The sequence below is a fragment of the Neomonachus schauinslandi genome, chromosome 2, assembly GCF_002201575.2.
Source record: "Neomonachus schauinslandi chromosome 2, ASM220157v2, whole genome shotgun sequence".
Classification (NCBI taxonomy): domain Eukaryota; kingdom Metazoa; phylum Chordata; class Mammalia; order Carnivora; family Phocidae; genus Neomonachus; species Neomonachus schauinslandi.
Genome location: NC_058404.1, coordinates 163001451 through 163017794, shown reverse-complemented (window position 1 = coordinate 163017794; position 16344 = coordinate 163001451). Strand labels below are relative to the sequence as shown.

At 44.3% G+C, this 16344-nt stretch overlaps 1 protein-coding gene across 2 annotated transcripts in view; it reads left to right on the top strand.

The window, feature by feature from the left end:
* The first annotated feature begins 15971 nt into the window (after positions 1-15971).
* DCUN1D4 (defective in cullin neddylation 1 domain containing 4) overlaps positions 15972-16344 on the top strand; it is a 69287-nt gene continuing 68914 nt past the window's right edge. Inside the window, exon 1 of one of the 2 annotated variants that reach the window (XM_021701547.2) lies at positions 15972-16074. In XM_021701547.2, coding sequence (XP_021557222.1) covers positions 16050-16074 — 25 coding nt within the window. In that variant the 5' untranslated portion in view covers positions 15972-16049. The remainder of the gene's footprint in view (positions 16075-16344) is intronic. The other variant, XM_021701548.2, reaches the window with a different exon arrangement.

The window sequence follows — 16344 nt, the reverse complement described above, 5'->3', positions numbered from 1 at the left end:
TTGGGTTATGTATCTCTTTTTTTTTTTTTTTGGTTTTTATTTAAATTCCAGTTAGTTAACATACAGTGTAGTATTAGTTTCGGGTGTACAATATAGTGATTCAACATTTCCATACTTCACCCAGTGCTCATCACAAGTGCACTCCTTAATCCCCATCACCTATTTCACCCTTCCCTCCACCCACCTCCCCTCTGGTAACCATCTGTTTGTTCTCTATAGCTACGAGTCTGTTTCTTGGTTTGCCTCCCTCTTTCTTTCTTTCCCCTTTGCTCATTTGTTTCTTAAATTCCACGCATGAGTGAAATCATATGGTATTTGTCTTTCTCTGACTTATTTCAGTTAGCGTAATACTCTCTAGCTCCATCCATGTTGTTGCAAATGGCAAGATTTCATTCTTTTTGTGGTTGAGTAATATATATATACCACATCTCCTTTCTCCATTCATCAGTGGATGGACACTTGGGCTGTTTCCATAATTTGGATATTGTAGATAATGTTGCTTTAAACATTGGGGTGCCTATATCCCTTTGAATTAGTATTTTTGTATTCTTTAGGTAAATACCTAGGAATGCAATTGCTGGGTAATAGTAGTTCACATCTAGAAAGAAATTGCTACAGCTGATGTCAAAGAGGTTTCTGCCTCTGTTCTCTAGGCTTTTTATGGTTTCCTGTCTTACATGTAGGTCTTTAATCCATTTTGAATTCATTTTTGTGTTTGGTGAAAGTAAGTGGCCTAGTTTCATTCTTTTGCATGTTGCTATCCAGTTTTCCCAACACCACTTGTTGAAGAGGTTGTCTTTTTCCCATTGGATATTCCTTCCTGCTTTGCTGAAGATTAATTGACCATATAGTTGTGAGTTCATTTCTGGGTTTTCTGTTCTGTCCCATTGATCTTCGTGTCTATTTCTGTGCCGGTACCGATACTGTTTGGTCACTACAGCTCTGTAATAGAACTTGAAGCCTGGAAATGTGAAGCTTCCAGCTTTGCTTTTATTTTTCAAGGTTGCTTTGGCTATTCAGGGTCTTTTGTGGTTCCATACAAATTTTAGGATTGTTTGTTCTGGCTCTGTGAAAAATACTGTTGGTATTTTGATAGGGAGTGCATTGAATGTGTAGACTGCTTTGGATAGACTTTTTTTTTTTTAAGATTTTATTTATTTATTTGACAGAGAGAGACACAGCGAGAGAGGGAACACAAGCAGGGGGAGTGGGAGAGGGAGAAGCAGGCTTCCTGCTGAACAGGGAGCCCGATGCGGGGCTCGATCCCAGGACCCTGGGATCATGACCTGAGCCGAAGGCAGACGCTTAACAACTGAGCCACCCAGGTGCCCCGGATAGTATAGACATTTTAACAATAATTGTTCTTCCAATCCATGAGCATGGAATGTTTTTCCACTTCTTTGTCATCTTCAATTTCTTTCATCAATGTTTTATAGTTTTCCGAGTACAGGTACCTTTTTAAAGGTGTGAGAGTTCTTTATGTTGTTTAGATACAAGTCCCTTACTAGATAAATAATTTGCAAATATTTTCTTCCATTCTGTGGATTGTCTTTTTACTTTCATGATGGTGTCCTTAGTAGCAAAAAGTGTTTAGTTTTGATAAAGTCCAATTTATCTGTATTTTTCTGTTGTTGCTTGTGCTGTTAGTGTCATATCTAAGAAAGCATGGTCTAATCCAAGGTCACAAAGATTTATGCCTATTTTTTCTTATAAGAGTTCTATAGTTTTGGGGCACCGGAGTGGCTCAGTCGGTTAAGCATCTGCCTTTGGCTCAGGTCATGGTCCCAGGGTCCTGGGATCAAGCCCCACCCCAGGTTCCCTCTCAGTGAGGAGCCTGCCTCTCCCTCTCCCTCTCCCTGGCCCCTGCTCATGCTCTCTCTTGCTATCTCTCTCTCTCAAATAAATAAAATATTAAAAAAAAAGAGTTCTATAGTTTTATCTCTTACATTTAGGTCCATGATTCGTTTTGAGTTCATTACTATATATGATGTGAGGGAGCAGTACAAGTTTATCCTTTTGCTGTGGACATCCAGTTGTCTCATACCATTGTTGAACAGATTATCCTTTTCCCATTGAATTGTCTTGGCACCCTTACTGAAGATTACTTAAACATAAATGTTCATAATTTTAACTTATACACTCTCAATTCTATTCTATTGATCTATCATTATGCCAGTACCACACCGTCCTGACTACTGTAGCTTTGTGTTAAGTTCTGAAGTTGGGAAGTGAGTCATCCAACCTTATTCATATTTTCAAGATTGTTTTGGCTATTTGGGTTCCTTGAATTGCCACAGATGAATTTTTATCTGTTAATTGTTGTATCCCCAGAGTTTAGCACAGTGCTTGATACATAGTAAATGCTAAACAAGTACTATTTGAACAAATAAATAAATTCTCATAAAATTACAACAATAATGATTACAAAGTAGACATCTCTAAAAAACATCCTGCTTAGCATTCCTTCCCTCTATTCTTCGGGAAAGAACACTCATACTGTCTTGGAAAACTGCGGCTTACTAACTTCATGTTGTTCTTTCAGGGCTTCATACCATAGTATCCAATACCCCCTTGCCCCAGAAGACAGTATATGATTCAGGGCTGGCCAATTCCATTCAATCTCCTGCCATACTGATAGGCTTTGGTATGATCATGTGAGTCAGGCCCTGACAATTAGAGTTCTGTCCTGAGATCACATGTTTTAAGGAGTGACCCCCCCACCCCCAACTGTAAGAGAGTGCATCCTGCCAAATTGAGAAACATGCAAAACAACAAAAAAACCCACCACCATAATAAAGACAAGTCAAAACAGACGTAAGTGGCAACAAGACAGAGTTGGAGAGAGCATTCTGTTGAGTTCTAGTTTCTGAATACAGTGGACCCTGAAGCTATACTATCTCAGTTGAGCTTAACAGGATTCTCAGCTGCACACAATGCAACTACTCTGGTTAACTTATGCAGACGAGGAATTCAGTGGGAGAGCATTGGGACGCTCACAGAATGCATGGGAAGTTTGAAAAACCTAGCTGAAGCAAGAGCCAAGTGGGGCAGAGCATGATCCAGATCCTGCCACAGAAGTTGTGTGCTTAGGATGCCAGAGCCTTCCTGCTTGTGCTGGACTCTACTACCCCTGAACTCTTTGGTTTGCCCCTGGACTCTCAACCTTGCTGTAGTCAAGAAGCTATCTCTAATTCATCCTGTACCTCTGCACCATTCTCTCTCTCTCTCTCTCTCTTTTTTTGCCCAAGTAGGCTCCACACTGGGCATGGAGCCCAACACAGGGCTTAAATGCACAACCCTGAGATCAAGACCTGAGCTGAGATCAAGAGTTGAATGATTCACCAACTGAGCCACCCAGGCACCCCTGCACCATTCTATGAAGAGGTAAAGTCTTGGGTAGGAGCATTTTCTTATGTGGCCCTGGGTCAGCCACCAGGGCCCCCCTTCTCAATGCCAGGACCAGCATTCAATAAATAAATTTGCTTCTATTATTACATTTGCTTTGCCTTTTTTTGATTATAGGAGCCAAAAAATCCCCCCCTTTTTTGGCGTAAGCTACATTGGCTGAATTTCTGTCACTCACAACAAAAGAAATCTGATTCAAGGAAACAAAAATAATAGTAACAGCCACAACGATTTATGGTATTTTAGCAGGTCCTGAGATAAACGCTTTACGTCCTGTATTAGTTTCCGATGGCTGCTGTAACAAAATGCCATAAATGTGGTAGTTTAAAACACACATATTTAGGGGCGCCTGGGTGGCTTAGTCGGTTAAGTGTCTACCTTCGGCTCAGTTCATGATCCAGAGTCCAGGGATTGAGCCCCGCATCGGGCTCCCCACTCAGCAGGAAGTCTGCTTCTCCCTCTGTCCTCCCTGCCCCACCCCATGCTCCCTCTCTCTCACTCAAATAAAAAAATAAAATCTTTAAAAAAAAACACACAAATTTATTGCAGTTCTTGAATCAGAAGTACAAATGTGTCTCATGAGGCTATAAAGTCAAGGTGTTGTTAGGGCTATGTTCCTTCTGGAAGGAATTCATTTCCTTGCCTTTTCTAGCTTCTAGAAGATGCCAGCATTCCTTGGCCCTTGCCAGTAACTTCTTCACTCGGACCCCATCACATGTCCTTCTCTGACGCTGACCCTCCTGTCTCCCTCTTTCGCTTATAAGGACCTTTGTGATTACATAGGGCCCACTGGAAAATCCAGGATAATCTCTCCATCTCAAAATTCTTAATCATATCTACCACGTCCCTTTTGCCATGTGAAGGAACACATTCACAAGTTCCACAGATTAGGGCATGGACACGTTTGGGGTGCCACTGTTCTGTCTACCACACATGTATCATCTGTTGAGTCCTCACAACACTCCTGTGAGGAAAGTGGTGCTATTGTGCTCATTTTAAAAATAAAGAAATCTTGCACAGAGAGTTCAGATAATGTGTCCTGTGTTCAGCAGAAGAGCCCGTGTTCAAGCCTCGGCTGCTTTTTCAAAATCTGGTGTGTTACTCTTTTGTAACCCTACCACTTGGCTCTTCGATAGACTTGCTGCATTGGGAGTCTTGATGAAGAAAATACGGATAAGATCTGATGGATGCATCATCTTTGTGTTTCCCTTCTAATCTGATGAATTGTGAAAAGAATGGCAGAGTCTCTTGAAACCCTTGGATCTTGAGATACAGGGAAGAAAAGCAACCTAATTCTATGAATCCTATTTCTAAACATTTGCTTATTCAGCAGCCTCCATAGGACAGCCTGCATCTCAAGCCAATAGAGCTTGGCTTACTAAAAGGGGACATGAGTCTCAAAAAACCCTCAAATACCAGCTTCTTTAACAAAGCTAAGAGCAACAGTGGCATGAGATATAGTATGAAGCTGAAATTCTTCAGGCCCTGGAGTTAGAGGGGAAGGATATACCCAAAAGAGTGATTGTCCTTAATCTGGGAATAATATAAAGATCAATGAGAAAGCAGACTGTTCTCGGCTGACAAAACCACAGAGGATCTCAAGTAGCATGACACCCCTAGACTGGGCCTTAGTAGATACTAAGCACAGGGTGAAAACTGTCTTTAACATTCAGCTCTAGACTTTCAGATCTAGAAAATGCTTTACCTTAAAGGCAGCCCACTAGCACTCAGCATGCTGTGAGAGAATAAAGCTGCTGACTCTTCCTTATGAAATCAGTCCCACCAGCTCTCCACAGCCAAATTCTAGACAAACCAGAGCCATTTATTAACATAAGCATAAGCTGGAGTCTGCATATGCTCAAGGCCAGAAGAAACCATGGGTGAACTGGTAGAGATGAGAGATGTACAGAAAAGCTACTCTGTACTCCAATATTCACACTTCATCCAGGCGCAGTCGACAAAATGACTGGTGGTAGAGAGTTAATCAAGTCTTGATTCATGAAATGTTTACTGAATTCCCATTACATGCTGGAGACAGTATTAGATCATCAAAGACAGAGTTCCGGCTCTGAAGGTGAGGTGGCCTGACAGAGTAGAGGTTTCTCGCATGGAGGGATGGGGCCTGGCAGAGGGACGAGGTCCCATGGACTTGGGAGGAAGGAGAGCTGGGCCAGCTTTGCTCTGTGAGCCAGGACTCTCCAGTTGCAAGTGACAGAAACTAATTTTAAACTACAAATAGGAAATGTAATGTCATGAGAGCAATCCTCTGGGAAGGCAGATCAGCCAAGCCTGAGAAGTGCCTGGAACTAGGGACTAGATAGCCATCATGACAAGGCCACTGCATCGGCTCTTCCTGGTGTCTGAAAAGCTCTTCCTTCCCACTTAGTTTATTTACTACTCATTATTCATGTCTCCAGTCACCTCCTCGGGGGAGCCTCCCCTCTTTCCACTCATTTCCCTAACTGAATCACACCCAGAGTCCTGGCTGGTCGATTTGAGACTTTGGGGCAAATTAGAAAAAGATGATCCTTTTGGGTGGACAGTGCCAGTGTGTGAAAAACAAGGTGCCCCTTCCTCTGAGCAGACACAGCTTCACATCAAGCCCATGGATCGGTGAGCAGACTGTAAGTGGTATTCCAGCCCCTCTGTCCCCTTGGCTGTGCTCCTTTGTGCAGTGTGCAAACTGTACAAAGTAGCTGAGTTAGCTCCCCTATTGTATGCTCTCAAAAACTGTGTACCTTTTCTCCTTACTACTTGTCAAAATAGCAATTTTACTTTGCTTGCATGATTATTTAAGGAATGCCTCCTCTGCAAGCTCATAAGCCCCATGAGGGCAGCAATTGGGTCTGTTTTTGCTCAACGTGTTATTCCTAGAGCCCAGCAGTGTCTGGCACATGGAAGGTCCTTGATAATGGTTATTTCCTGAATAGATGAATGAGCAAGCAAGAGATCATGTGCTCACTGGGAGTGGGAGGCACCCTGATTGGCTATCAAAACTCCATCTGATGAATGGTGGGGTGAGCAGTTCCCCCCAAAGAAGCAGGGCTCTTCCTAGCGAAAGAGAGGAAGGCCAGGCAGGAAAATGTCCAAGTGGGCTGACCCAGCCATTGACTTGCCATGGGCCTTGTCTGACCAGACTCTTTTGTGTCTTTGTCTCCTCACATGTGAGATGAGGGAATGTGCCCAGCTCACCCCTGAGATTGTCCTGCCCAAACATTCTATTCCCTTTTGTTCTGGTTCTGTTCCCTCCTGCCAAGTTCCGTTCTAGTGCTGCAGGCGTTAAGTGGAAAAAAGACATGACTGTGGGCAACCTCAATCAAGGAAGGGCTTAATGGAGGTGAGCCTGAAGCTGAGTCAGAAGGGCTGGGGAGGAGCCATCGTGGAGACGGGGAGGAGGACAGACTTAAGGGTGGGAGGCTGGTTGGGGGAAGTACATTGTTGGTGTGGAGCCCTGTGTTTGTTAGGAGTCTTTTATTTCAAGTGTAAATATCTTTGCAAGGGGTACTATGTTAACACATGTATATTTCCCCTGGATCAGCTTATCCCAGAACAGCAAGCCAGTCATGCACAAGGAGCTGAGGGAATGAGATGTTGGACGGGTAAGTTCTGATCATCAAAACCGGTCCCAGGTACAGGCGTCGAGCAGGCGATGGTGCTGGGATCTACAATCTGCGTGCGTGCTGTGGGGAGCCGGGTGTCGTTTTGCTCCAGCAGTGGCCGAGTGACTCAGAGGCAGAGGAGAAAGAAGTGTCTCCATTTCCTAATCCAAAAATGGCAAGAGGAATTGAGAATTTCACCCTTCCTGTGACCACTGAGTACCACAATCTCTCAGCACCAGTCTGGTCTCCTTCCGATTCTCAGGCAACCCCTCTGTCTTTCCTCCGGGATGTTGTTTAAACTCGTTTCAATCTTGCTCTTATTAGGGAACAGAGAGGTTTGCCTTCACTCACTGGGGATGAACCTTGTCCTGAAAATAGCAGGGGTCTGTCCAGGAGCGCCGGCCACCAGGCACCACGACGGGAGCCCTGGGATCCTGGAAGGGGAGCTGGAAAAGGGGGAGGAGGGGGCAAGTGGCAGAGTTTTGACCCACATGCAATGGCAACCCTTTAAAGCTGAATTGCCTGTAACAATACTCTGCTACTTTGAGCCCCATGGAGCCCAATATGGGGCTTGAACCCATGACCCTGAGATCAAGACCTGACCTGAGATCAAAAGACGGACGCTTAACCAACTGAGCCACCCAGGCACCCCTGAGCACTACTCTTACATACACCAACGGGTAGTTCTGTTGCCAGATCCCCAAATCGTTTTAACAAGGAAGAGAATAAAGTTCCATACCCTGGAGTTGGGGAAACTGTGCTTCATGTTGCCACTAATGATGGGCAGAGAGAACACGGGACCTTTGCCCTGGCCCCCTAGAGTTATGTTAGGTGTGACTGCCTACCGTTGCAAGAAAAATAGGTATATAGTCTCCATAATAAAGGACTTGGAATGTGTGTTTGGGGCGGGGGTGCAGAGGGTGGGCAAACAGCCCTTTGTACAATGCCATACAAAGAAGGGATATAGCAAAGTGATGAAAAAATTCAGATCTGAAGCCAGGTTGCCTGGGTTTAATTCTCCCAGTTCTGCCATTTACTAGCTGTGTGACTTTGGGGAAGTTACTTTCTCTGTGCCTCAGTCGCCTCACCTGTAAAATGAGTTTAACAAAAGTTTCTACCTCTTGGGATTGTTGAGAGGATTAAATGAGTGGATACGAACACTAGAATGGTGCCTGGTGCCAAGTGAGTGGTACTTAAGTGTTTGCCAATACAGTATTTATATCTCCTAGTCTATTATCTGTGAATTGGAAATGTTTCCCAAAGCTACAGTTATATAAAATTTGAATGGAGGTTTAGAACAGATGAAGGTTGTAGTGAGAGCTTTGAAGCCAGAAAAAGTGACTGCGAGGTGGAGGGATGAAGAATGAAATGAAAGCAGTTGCAGGGGCTCAAGGTCAGGCTTGCCCAGTAAACTGACCAGACCGTGGGGGTGGGGCAGGGCGGAGGGGCAGCCTGAGCCCAGTGGGAGCTGATCAGGGCCTGGGGTCAGGGGATGAGAGGATGAAACAATTAGATGAGAGGGAAGGCAAAGGGTGACTGTGGGCAGGGGAGGACCTAGAGTCTGGGTGTGGGTGGCTGCAGAAAAAGCAGCTTTGACAGCAACCCAGTTTGGAACTGGAGGTGAGTGAAATTTGGAAACAGAAGCTTATTTTTGGCCTCTCCTCTCCAAAGAGCACTGCTTCTCTCTTGCTCTTTGTCCGATAGTCCAATACCTCCATACTGCCTTGAAAATGCTGCCCCCCAGAGCCAAGCCTTCCCTCCTCTCTACTGCTCCACAGCCTGAAAATGCTCACCTCACCCACCAGTTCCCATTATTTGAGCGCAGGCGCAGACAACAGTCAGACTGGGGAGGAGGGTGTGGAACTCCTCTCTCACCAACAAATTATTGAGAGCCACTGACTAGTCCCTCAAGTGTCTGCATTTTAAAAGGGAAATACTTGTAAACTCAAATGAATGTCTCATCTAGGAATTCTTAATTTAGGGGGTGATGGGGTGGACATAGGTAGATTTCAGGCCTTTGACAGGGAGTCATCATTTTCATTGATTCTTAAAGGGGTCCTGTGACTCCCAAAATGTTAAGGGTATTTGCTTTAACCTACTTTGGCGAAGGAAGTATAACAAACTAAAGTGTAAGCATTCAGGTTAGTTGGAAGGAAATACGTTTCAATTGGGTAAATCAGTGGTTTGTGTGTGTGTGTGTGTGTGTGTGTGTCCGCACGTGTGTGTGTGCACGCCTCCAAATTCTTTCCTTTTTTTATTTGGAACCATAGATATTTTTCTGAAATGCACTGGATTCATTACTTTCTTCCCACAACATGGCTTCTGTGGTGACTTCAATTGGGGGGTTCAGGTGTGTCAGGAGGCTTGTGGTAGCTGAGGCAGATGAAACCAGCTTGTAGGAGCTGGAATCTGCTTAGTCACAGGTTTCTGACATCCTACATCCTCTTCCTTTCTAGAACAGGAAGTTCTTACTTCCATAACATGTTATCACCAAGGAAGTGAGCATATATTTTCCTCAGCTCCTGTCCTCCTCTTCCCTCCCCCACTTCCTACTGCTGCCTGCCGGCTCCATCCACTCTCCCAGAATGCTTCACTTTGCCATAATGAGATGCTCGGCTGTACAGCCACCCGACGTCTGGAGATGGATGGGGCCTCCTGTGTGCCCTGAGAGGGATGTTAAAAAGACACTGTATTCCTGGAAGCAGGCTAGAAAAGGCGAGGAGAAATGAAGAGCCTGACAGCACATGGACGCCACTGTACAACGAAAATGGTTATTCTTTCTGCCCATACCCTGCTAGCTGGAGTAACTGAAGCAATGGTGTATTTATGAAAGTCACTCTACACGTCATGCATTGTTTAGATTCGATTGGAAAATTATACCTTCTGAGATCGAATTTAATGCCACATCATTAGGACTTGATGAGCTCCACGCGAATAAGGTGAAAATACCCAATTCAGAAAAGAACATGTGGTAATGAGCACAGTTTTATTCAAATACTCTGTTAAATCCCTAGGCAGGTGTGATTTCCAAAAAATAAAAGGCCCTGGGTAGAAAAAAAAGAAAAGTGCCAGTTTAAGTATTCTATAGTTGTGCTGGAGAAAAAGATTAGCAAAAAAAAAAAAAGAAAGAAATTGAAATTGAAACACTGATGTCAAATCTCAGCAGAATTGGAAAAGTCTTAGCTTTTCTGAGAGATCCCTAAAATGGCAGCTTCATAAAGAAGGAAACCCGGATTTTCTAGATAACTTAAAAACACAGACTCATTTTTACTTGAAATAGCCCCAAGCATAAAAATTAGCCAACTGCACCTCACAAAACTGCATGAAGTTCACAAGGAAATATGTGAAAGCATCACATAATAGGCGCTCATGCATTTATTCCTGCTTCTCTCTCCCACTTTTATAAATGCTTGTACATATTCTATCATATTTATCCCTTGAAGATATTATTCCCATGTTTGTAGATGGAGGAATGAAGGCCCAGACAAGTTTAATGCCTGCTTAAGTAGGAGGGTCTGCGTCTTATTCCAGGCTGACCCAAGGGTAATACCTAAAGACACTTTACCTCTGGTATAGCAGATTAAAAATCTGTGGCACGCAGGGAAGGGTAATATTACTTCAAAGCACAAGGAAGAGAAATTAGTCACTATGGGAACACAATATGTGCTTCTATTTATGTAGAATCCCCTGTAATTTACTACAATCTGTTTAATTGTTTAGGAATTTCTTATGTACATCTGAACTTCCAGTAGCAATCAATTTCCATTAAGCTAGTTTTCAGAGAGTTTGAATGACACAGCATTGATACTGGGTACTCATTTTTTTTCTTTATTGTGTAAAGTCTCACATTTCAGTTTCAAACTAGGCTAATTTCACATTGGTGGCATGTCTTGGTGAAGAACGCTTTTGTCCCTAACTCAATGCTCACTGTAAACTCTAGAAAGGAGAAAGGAAGCCAAATTAATAAAACATAGTGACTGTGGAGTCAGGGACCAGCTTAGAGGAAAAGAAGGGTTCGTGATGACAAACTGGCTGTGAGGGGGAAGGGTTGATTCAAGAATATGATGAGTACTAGGGCGCCTGGGTGGCTCAGTTGGTTAAGCGACTGCCTTCGGCTCAGGTCATGATCCTGGAGTCCCTGGATCGAGTCCTGCATCGGGCTCCCTGCTTGGCAGGGAGTCTGCTTCTCCCTCTGACCCTCCCAACCCTCCCCCCTCTCATGTGCTCTCTCTCTCAAATAAATAAATAAAATCTTAAAAAAAAAAAAAAAAGAATATGAGTACTGCAGCTAACAGGTATGGAGCCAGGTATTTTTATGTGCTTTACTTATACTTACTCATTCACTTATTTCTCACAACATACCTAGAAGGTAGTTCCTATTATTTTCACTATTTTGCGGATGAGGAAACCAAGACACACAGAGATGTGAAATAATTTGTCTTCAGTGGTGGACTGACTTCTTAAACCAATGGGTTTTTAATCCAGGCCATCTGGATTAAGCTTATGTTCTGCTTCAGAAAAAAATGTCAAAAGTGCTGCCATGGCTAAAAATGCCCAGTGTAGAGTTGGTTCCAGAAAGTTCCATCTCTTAAGGTCTCTCTTTTTTATGTGTGTGTGTGGAAGTTACATTATTGCCCCAACAGAGGCTGATGAAAAAAAAAAAGGAAGACCTTTTAACGTACATTATAAACAGACATGGCAGGATATCAATTCTACAAAGTAACCTGGAGTGATCAGAAAGAGGTCACTTGCTTGTGTGTCATTTTCAGTGTTCTAACCTCTAGCATAAGAGGGGCATGGGAAAAGGAAGCGGATGAAAGAAAAAGTGTAGTGAACAAGATATATGGTAAACGATGCCATCTTTTCAGCTTTTCAATCATAACCAGTTTTGAGGAGAGACTGTCCCTGTTGGTGACAATGGAGGAAAATGTCTACTTCTGTGCTTTTTCCATTAACCTAGTAATTGGGGCATGACTATGTATAGATCTTGAAAAACAAAACCTACATTTTTATTACCCTATGAGCATTTGGTAAGTGGCTATTGCAAAACTGTTCTATGTATATATGTGAAAAGCACCATAAGTTAAGGTGGCATTCTTATGAAATTCAAAGCTTAAGAGCTGAAACTGTTTCCCAGTAGCACAGGCCTCAATGGTTAAAAGGTTAATTCCAGTAGGCTGAAGAGGCTGCCCCCTCCCACTGATCTATCAGAGTAGGGAACATATTATATTCAGCAGAGCCTCATTAGATACTCTAGATAAATAATCTCATTAATAATATACCATGAAGTCAATAGTTGCTATTGAAATAAGGTCAAAAGGATAAAATAGATAAGAAGGATGGAGTAACCTGGAAATAATCTTTCAGACTTGTATTTTTCATAATATATATCTACAAAGGCAGCCTGAGTGTCTACATACTCAACTCTAGAAAGAGGCCAGGTTTCACCATCTTTTAAAAACAGATTCACCTCCGGGGTACCTGGGTGGCTCAGTCATTAAGCGTCTGCCTTCGGCTCAGGTCGTGATCCTGGGGTCCTGGGATCAAGCCCCGCATCGGGCTCCCTGCTCCGCGGGAAGCCTGCTTCTCCCTCTCTCACTTCCCCTGCTTGTGTTCCCTCTCTCACTGTGTCTCTCTCTGTCAAATAAATAAATAAAATCTTTAAAAAAACAAAACAAAACAGATTCACCTCCATATCATTGTATCCTTCTAAGTAAACCTCTCAGGTATGGAGGGCATACATTAACCTGATTAAGAAGAGAGGGAACATTATAACACAGGGAGTTTGACCACATAGGGACACTATTCCTTATTAGCTAGGTGGCAAGATACTGAACGGTCTCAACCTCACTTAACTTATCTGTAAATAAGGAATAATATTAGTACCCTCCTTGGAGTGTTGTGAGGTTAGGTGGAATACTTTAACAAGCAAAGCACTATAAGAGTAATGCCCATGACATGGGAAGCAACAAAAAAAAAAAGCTGTCATCATTTGGATTAGCAAACTGTCAGTTGGTTATGAGTTTGAAGAAATAAACTATCCTGACCTCTACTGATATATTTACTTTTTTGGGTTTGTTTGTTTCCATGTAATCCCATCTAGCCTGACTTTTGATAACTAGTGGAGTTCTACATACTCTTTCACTGCAATCTGAGGCTGAATTAATTCCTCCCTGACCTGAGTTCTTTCCGATTCTCTTCCAATTTTATCAGGGGCATATTTATCTATTTGTCTAAGCAGGCCCAAGTTGATTTCAATCTTAGGACTATGCCATTCTCCGCTCTGTATCCCCATCCCCAACACATGCAGAAAAGCATGCTATGGTGGGATGTGTGCAATTTGGGGAAAAGTTTTACTCTACCAACACAGTCCCAAGACACTAATTTTTCCCCCAAGGATCTGAATATAAAGGCACAGAAGTGTAACATTATTACCTCAGTAAACATCCCCACAGAGATCAAGTTGTTTGGAGATGGTATCAATTAGAAAAAAGTTAAATGGGGGCGCCTGGGTGGCTCAGTCGTTAAGCGTCTGCCTTCGGCTCAGGTCATGATCCCAGGGTCCTGGGATCGAGCACCACATCGGGCTCCCTGCTCTGCGGGAAGTCTGCTTCTCCCTCTCCCACTCCCCCTGCTTGTGTTCCCTCTCTCACTGTGTCTCTCTCTGTCAAATAAATAAATAAAAAAAATCTTTAAAAAAAAAAAAGAAAAAAGTTAAATGTTCTAATACATATTGAAAAAATTTCCCGTTGAATTTCATAAAAAAGAAGGCAGTATTCCAGCTATGAAGGATAGAATTTGTATTAGATGGCTATAACAACTCTCAAATGGGAAGGAAGAGTAGTTTACCCGTCTCTGGAGTTTGAAGCTTTGATATTGGTACAGGAGGAAAGACCTGGTCTAGGAGTTGAAAAACCTGAGTTTAGTTATTGCTTTGTTATTACTAGTTGAGTAACTTGGATTAGACATTTAACTCCATTGGACCTCAACTCTCATATTCTTAAAATGAGCAAGTTGGATTTTCCCAAGCCTTCTCCCAGATCTAAAATTTCACATTATAGTCAACATTCAGTTCACTTTAAGGAACAATTAAGGAGTGCCTATTATTTGAAAGCACTGTACTAGATGCTAGGGACATAAAGATAAATATAAGAAAATTCCTGCCCTCAAAGGTTTATAGTCTTGTGGATTATTAAAATGATGGGGAGATATCTGCAGAATATTATATATAAAAAAATATTATGATTTGTGTAAGTTCTATATAATTTATTACTTCCTAGATAATGATAGGCTGAAAACATAAATGGGATAAAGAATGCAGGAGCAGCTCTTCCATTTCGAGTAAGGAGGGACTTTCTTAGAATTCGATCTGCCCAACAAGGAATGGCCTATTTCAGAGTCCAGAGGTACTTACCCATCTCTGTGAGGCCCCGCTGACAGACCTGTCAGGTTAAAGGTCACCAATATGGATGAGAATCTTGAAACCTAAAGTGGATAAATTCAGGTCAATTCTGAGATTCTATGATTAGGCAAAGTGATTCATAAATATTTGAATGATAGAAACATGATAGATATAAAATTATAAGGATGTAATTTACCCATGAGACATTAGGCATTAAGAGGGATGGAGTATACTACAACAGGAGTGGTGTAGGACAGAGGAACTGGTTTGATCCTGTTCTTTCAAAATATCTTGGTTTTGGCATGACACTTATCCCCTGACTTGAAACGTAAATTTCAGAACCCTGAAACTCAAAAGCCTTGGCTGAAGAAATCTAAAACCAAAATGACCAATGTTTTGTTAACAATTGTTTGTGGTGTAATCCTATTCCTTGAGGGGGTGTGTAATGCTCTTGGCTGTAGGTTGGGGTAGGGCCTTGGAATACAGGTAAGTGGTGTAGGTGTCCTGTGATTGGGATAGGAGGGGGCTATCCTCCCAAATATCTCAAAATATTATTCTGCTACATTATGGTTAAGTGTGATGAGTTGGTTGGAAAGCGTTGAAAAAAGTGGTTGCAACTCGTGAAAATGGTGCGAATTCTTGCCTTAGGAAACTCAATGGTCCTAAGAATTCACTTAAATTAACACCTTCTTTTGCCAAGTAACAGCCAAATGAGGCCCTCTTAGCGTCAGGGCCCTAATTTCCTGTATCCTGGGTGGGGCGTATGTGTGTACGACGGACAATGCCTGTAGCATTCGAAGCCTTTAGAACAGCCCACTTTTGACCAAGGGGATAGAAGTGTGGTGATTCTGGAAGAGATGTACGTTTCGAAAACGGGGAGAGGATGTAATTGTTGTACAAGAAATGGGAATTTGTTCCTCACCCGAGGGTTTGCTGGAAAAGAGGACACGGCGATTCTTTATCCAGTTTCCTGTAGTAGGGAACACCTAGCAAGAGAAGTCCCAGTCCAAGTTCGGCACGGACTGGGCTCCTGCTGAGAACCACTCTGAGGCATGCGAGACAAGTGGGAGACCCAAGTAGGGGGTGACTCCCCTACTCCTTGTAGTGGGACACAAGCTGCCCGAACGGTGCTCTCCCTTCTCGACTCTTCGCGGAACACCACGCGTGCTTTGTTTCAGAAGCCGACCCATCTTTCTCGGTTGGTCTGCAGCTCCACCAATCCCGCCCGTGACGGGGCGGGGCTTCAGGGTCAAGGTGGACCAGTTCCCCAGCCTCGCCCCTACACGCGCTCTCGGACACCCGGGGGTGAGTGACAGCAGCCGGGTCCAACCTGCTGCTCCAGACCGTGGCCTCCGCCAGGGGCGTTACGGGGACGAGGCGCCGGGCCAATCGCATTGGACTTCAAGGGGCGGGGCCTCTTTGCCAGCTCCAGACCGGCGCCCTCCGCACTCTTTTTGTCAAATGAGAGACGCGGAGGGGCGGTCCCTCAAGCGAGGTTCAGCCAATGGTTGGAGCCGAGGTGGGCGGGCCGGGTGTGCTGGCGGCTGGTCCTCAGCTCCGAGCCGAGGTGCGGCGAGCCGGTGGGGGGACCGCGAGGCGAGCGCGGGAGCCTGGGCGGCGAGTGGGGTGTGAGCTGCCCGAAAATGCACTCGGATGCCGCCGCTGTCAGTGAGTAACAGAGCGAGCGGGCCGGGGCCGGGCGGTTGCCAACACTCTCCACTCCATTCCCGCAGTCCCCGCCCCCCGCCTCCTGTCCCGAAACGCGCCGGGAGCCCCTGCCCGGGAGCCACCCCTTCCCCTCCCGGGGCCGGGGCGGGCGGTGACGCTGCGGGTGGCGCGGGGGCGGGCGTGGGGGGGGAAGGGGCCGGCCTGCCGGGGGAGGGCGGAGGTGAGGGGGGTGGGGACTGGCTCCTTTTCAGTGTTGGGGGCGGGGGGGGG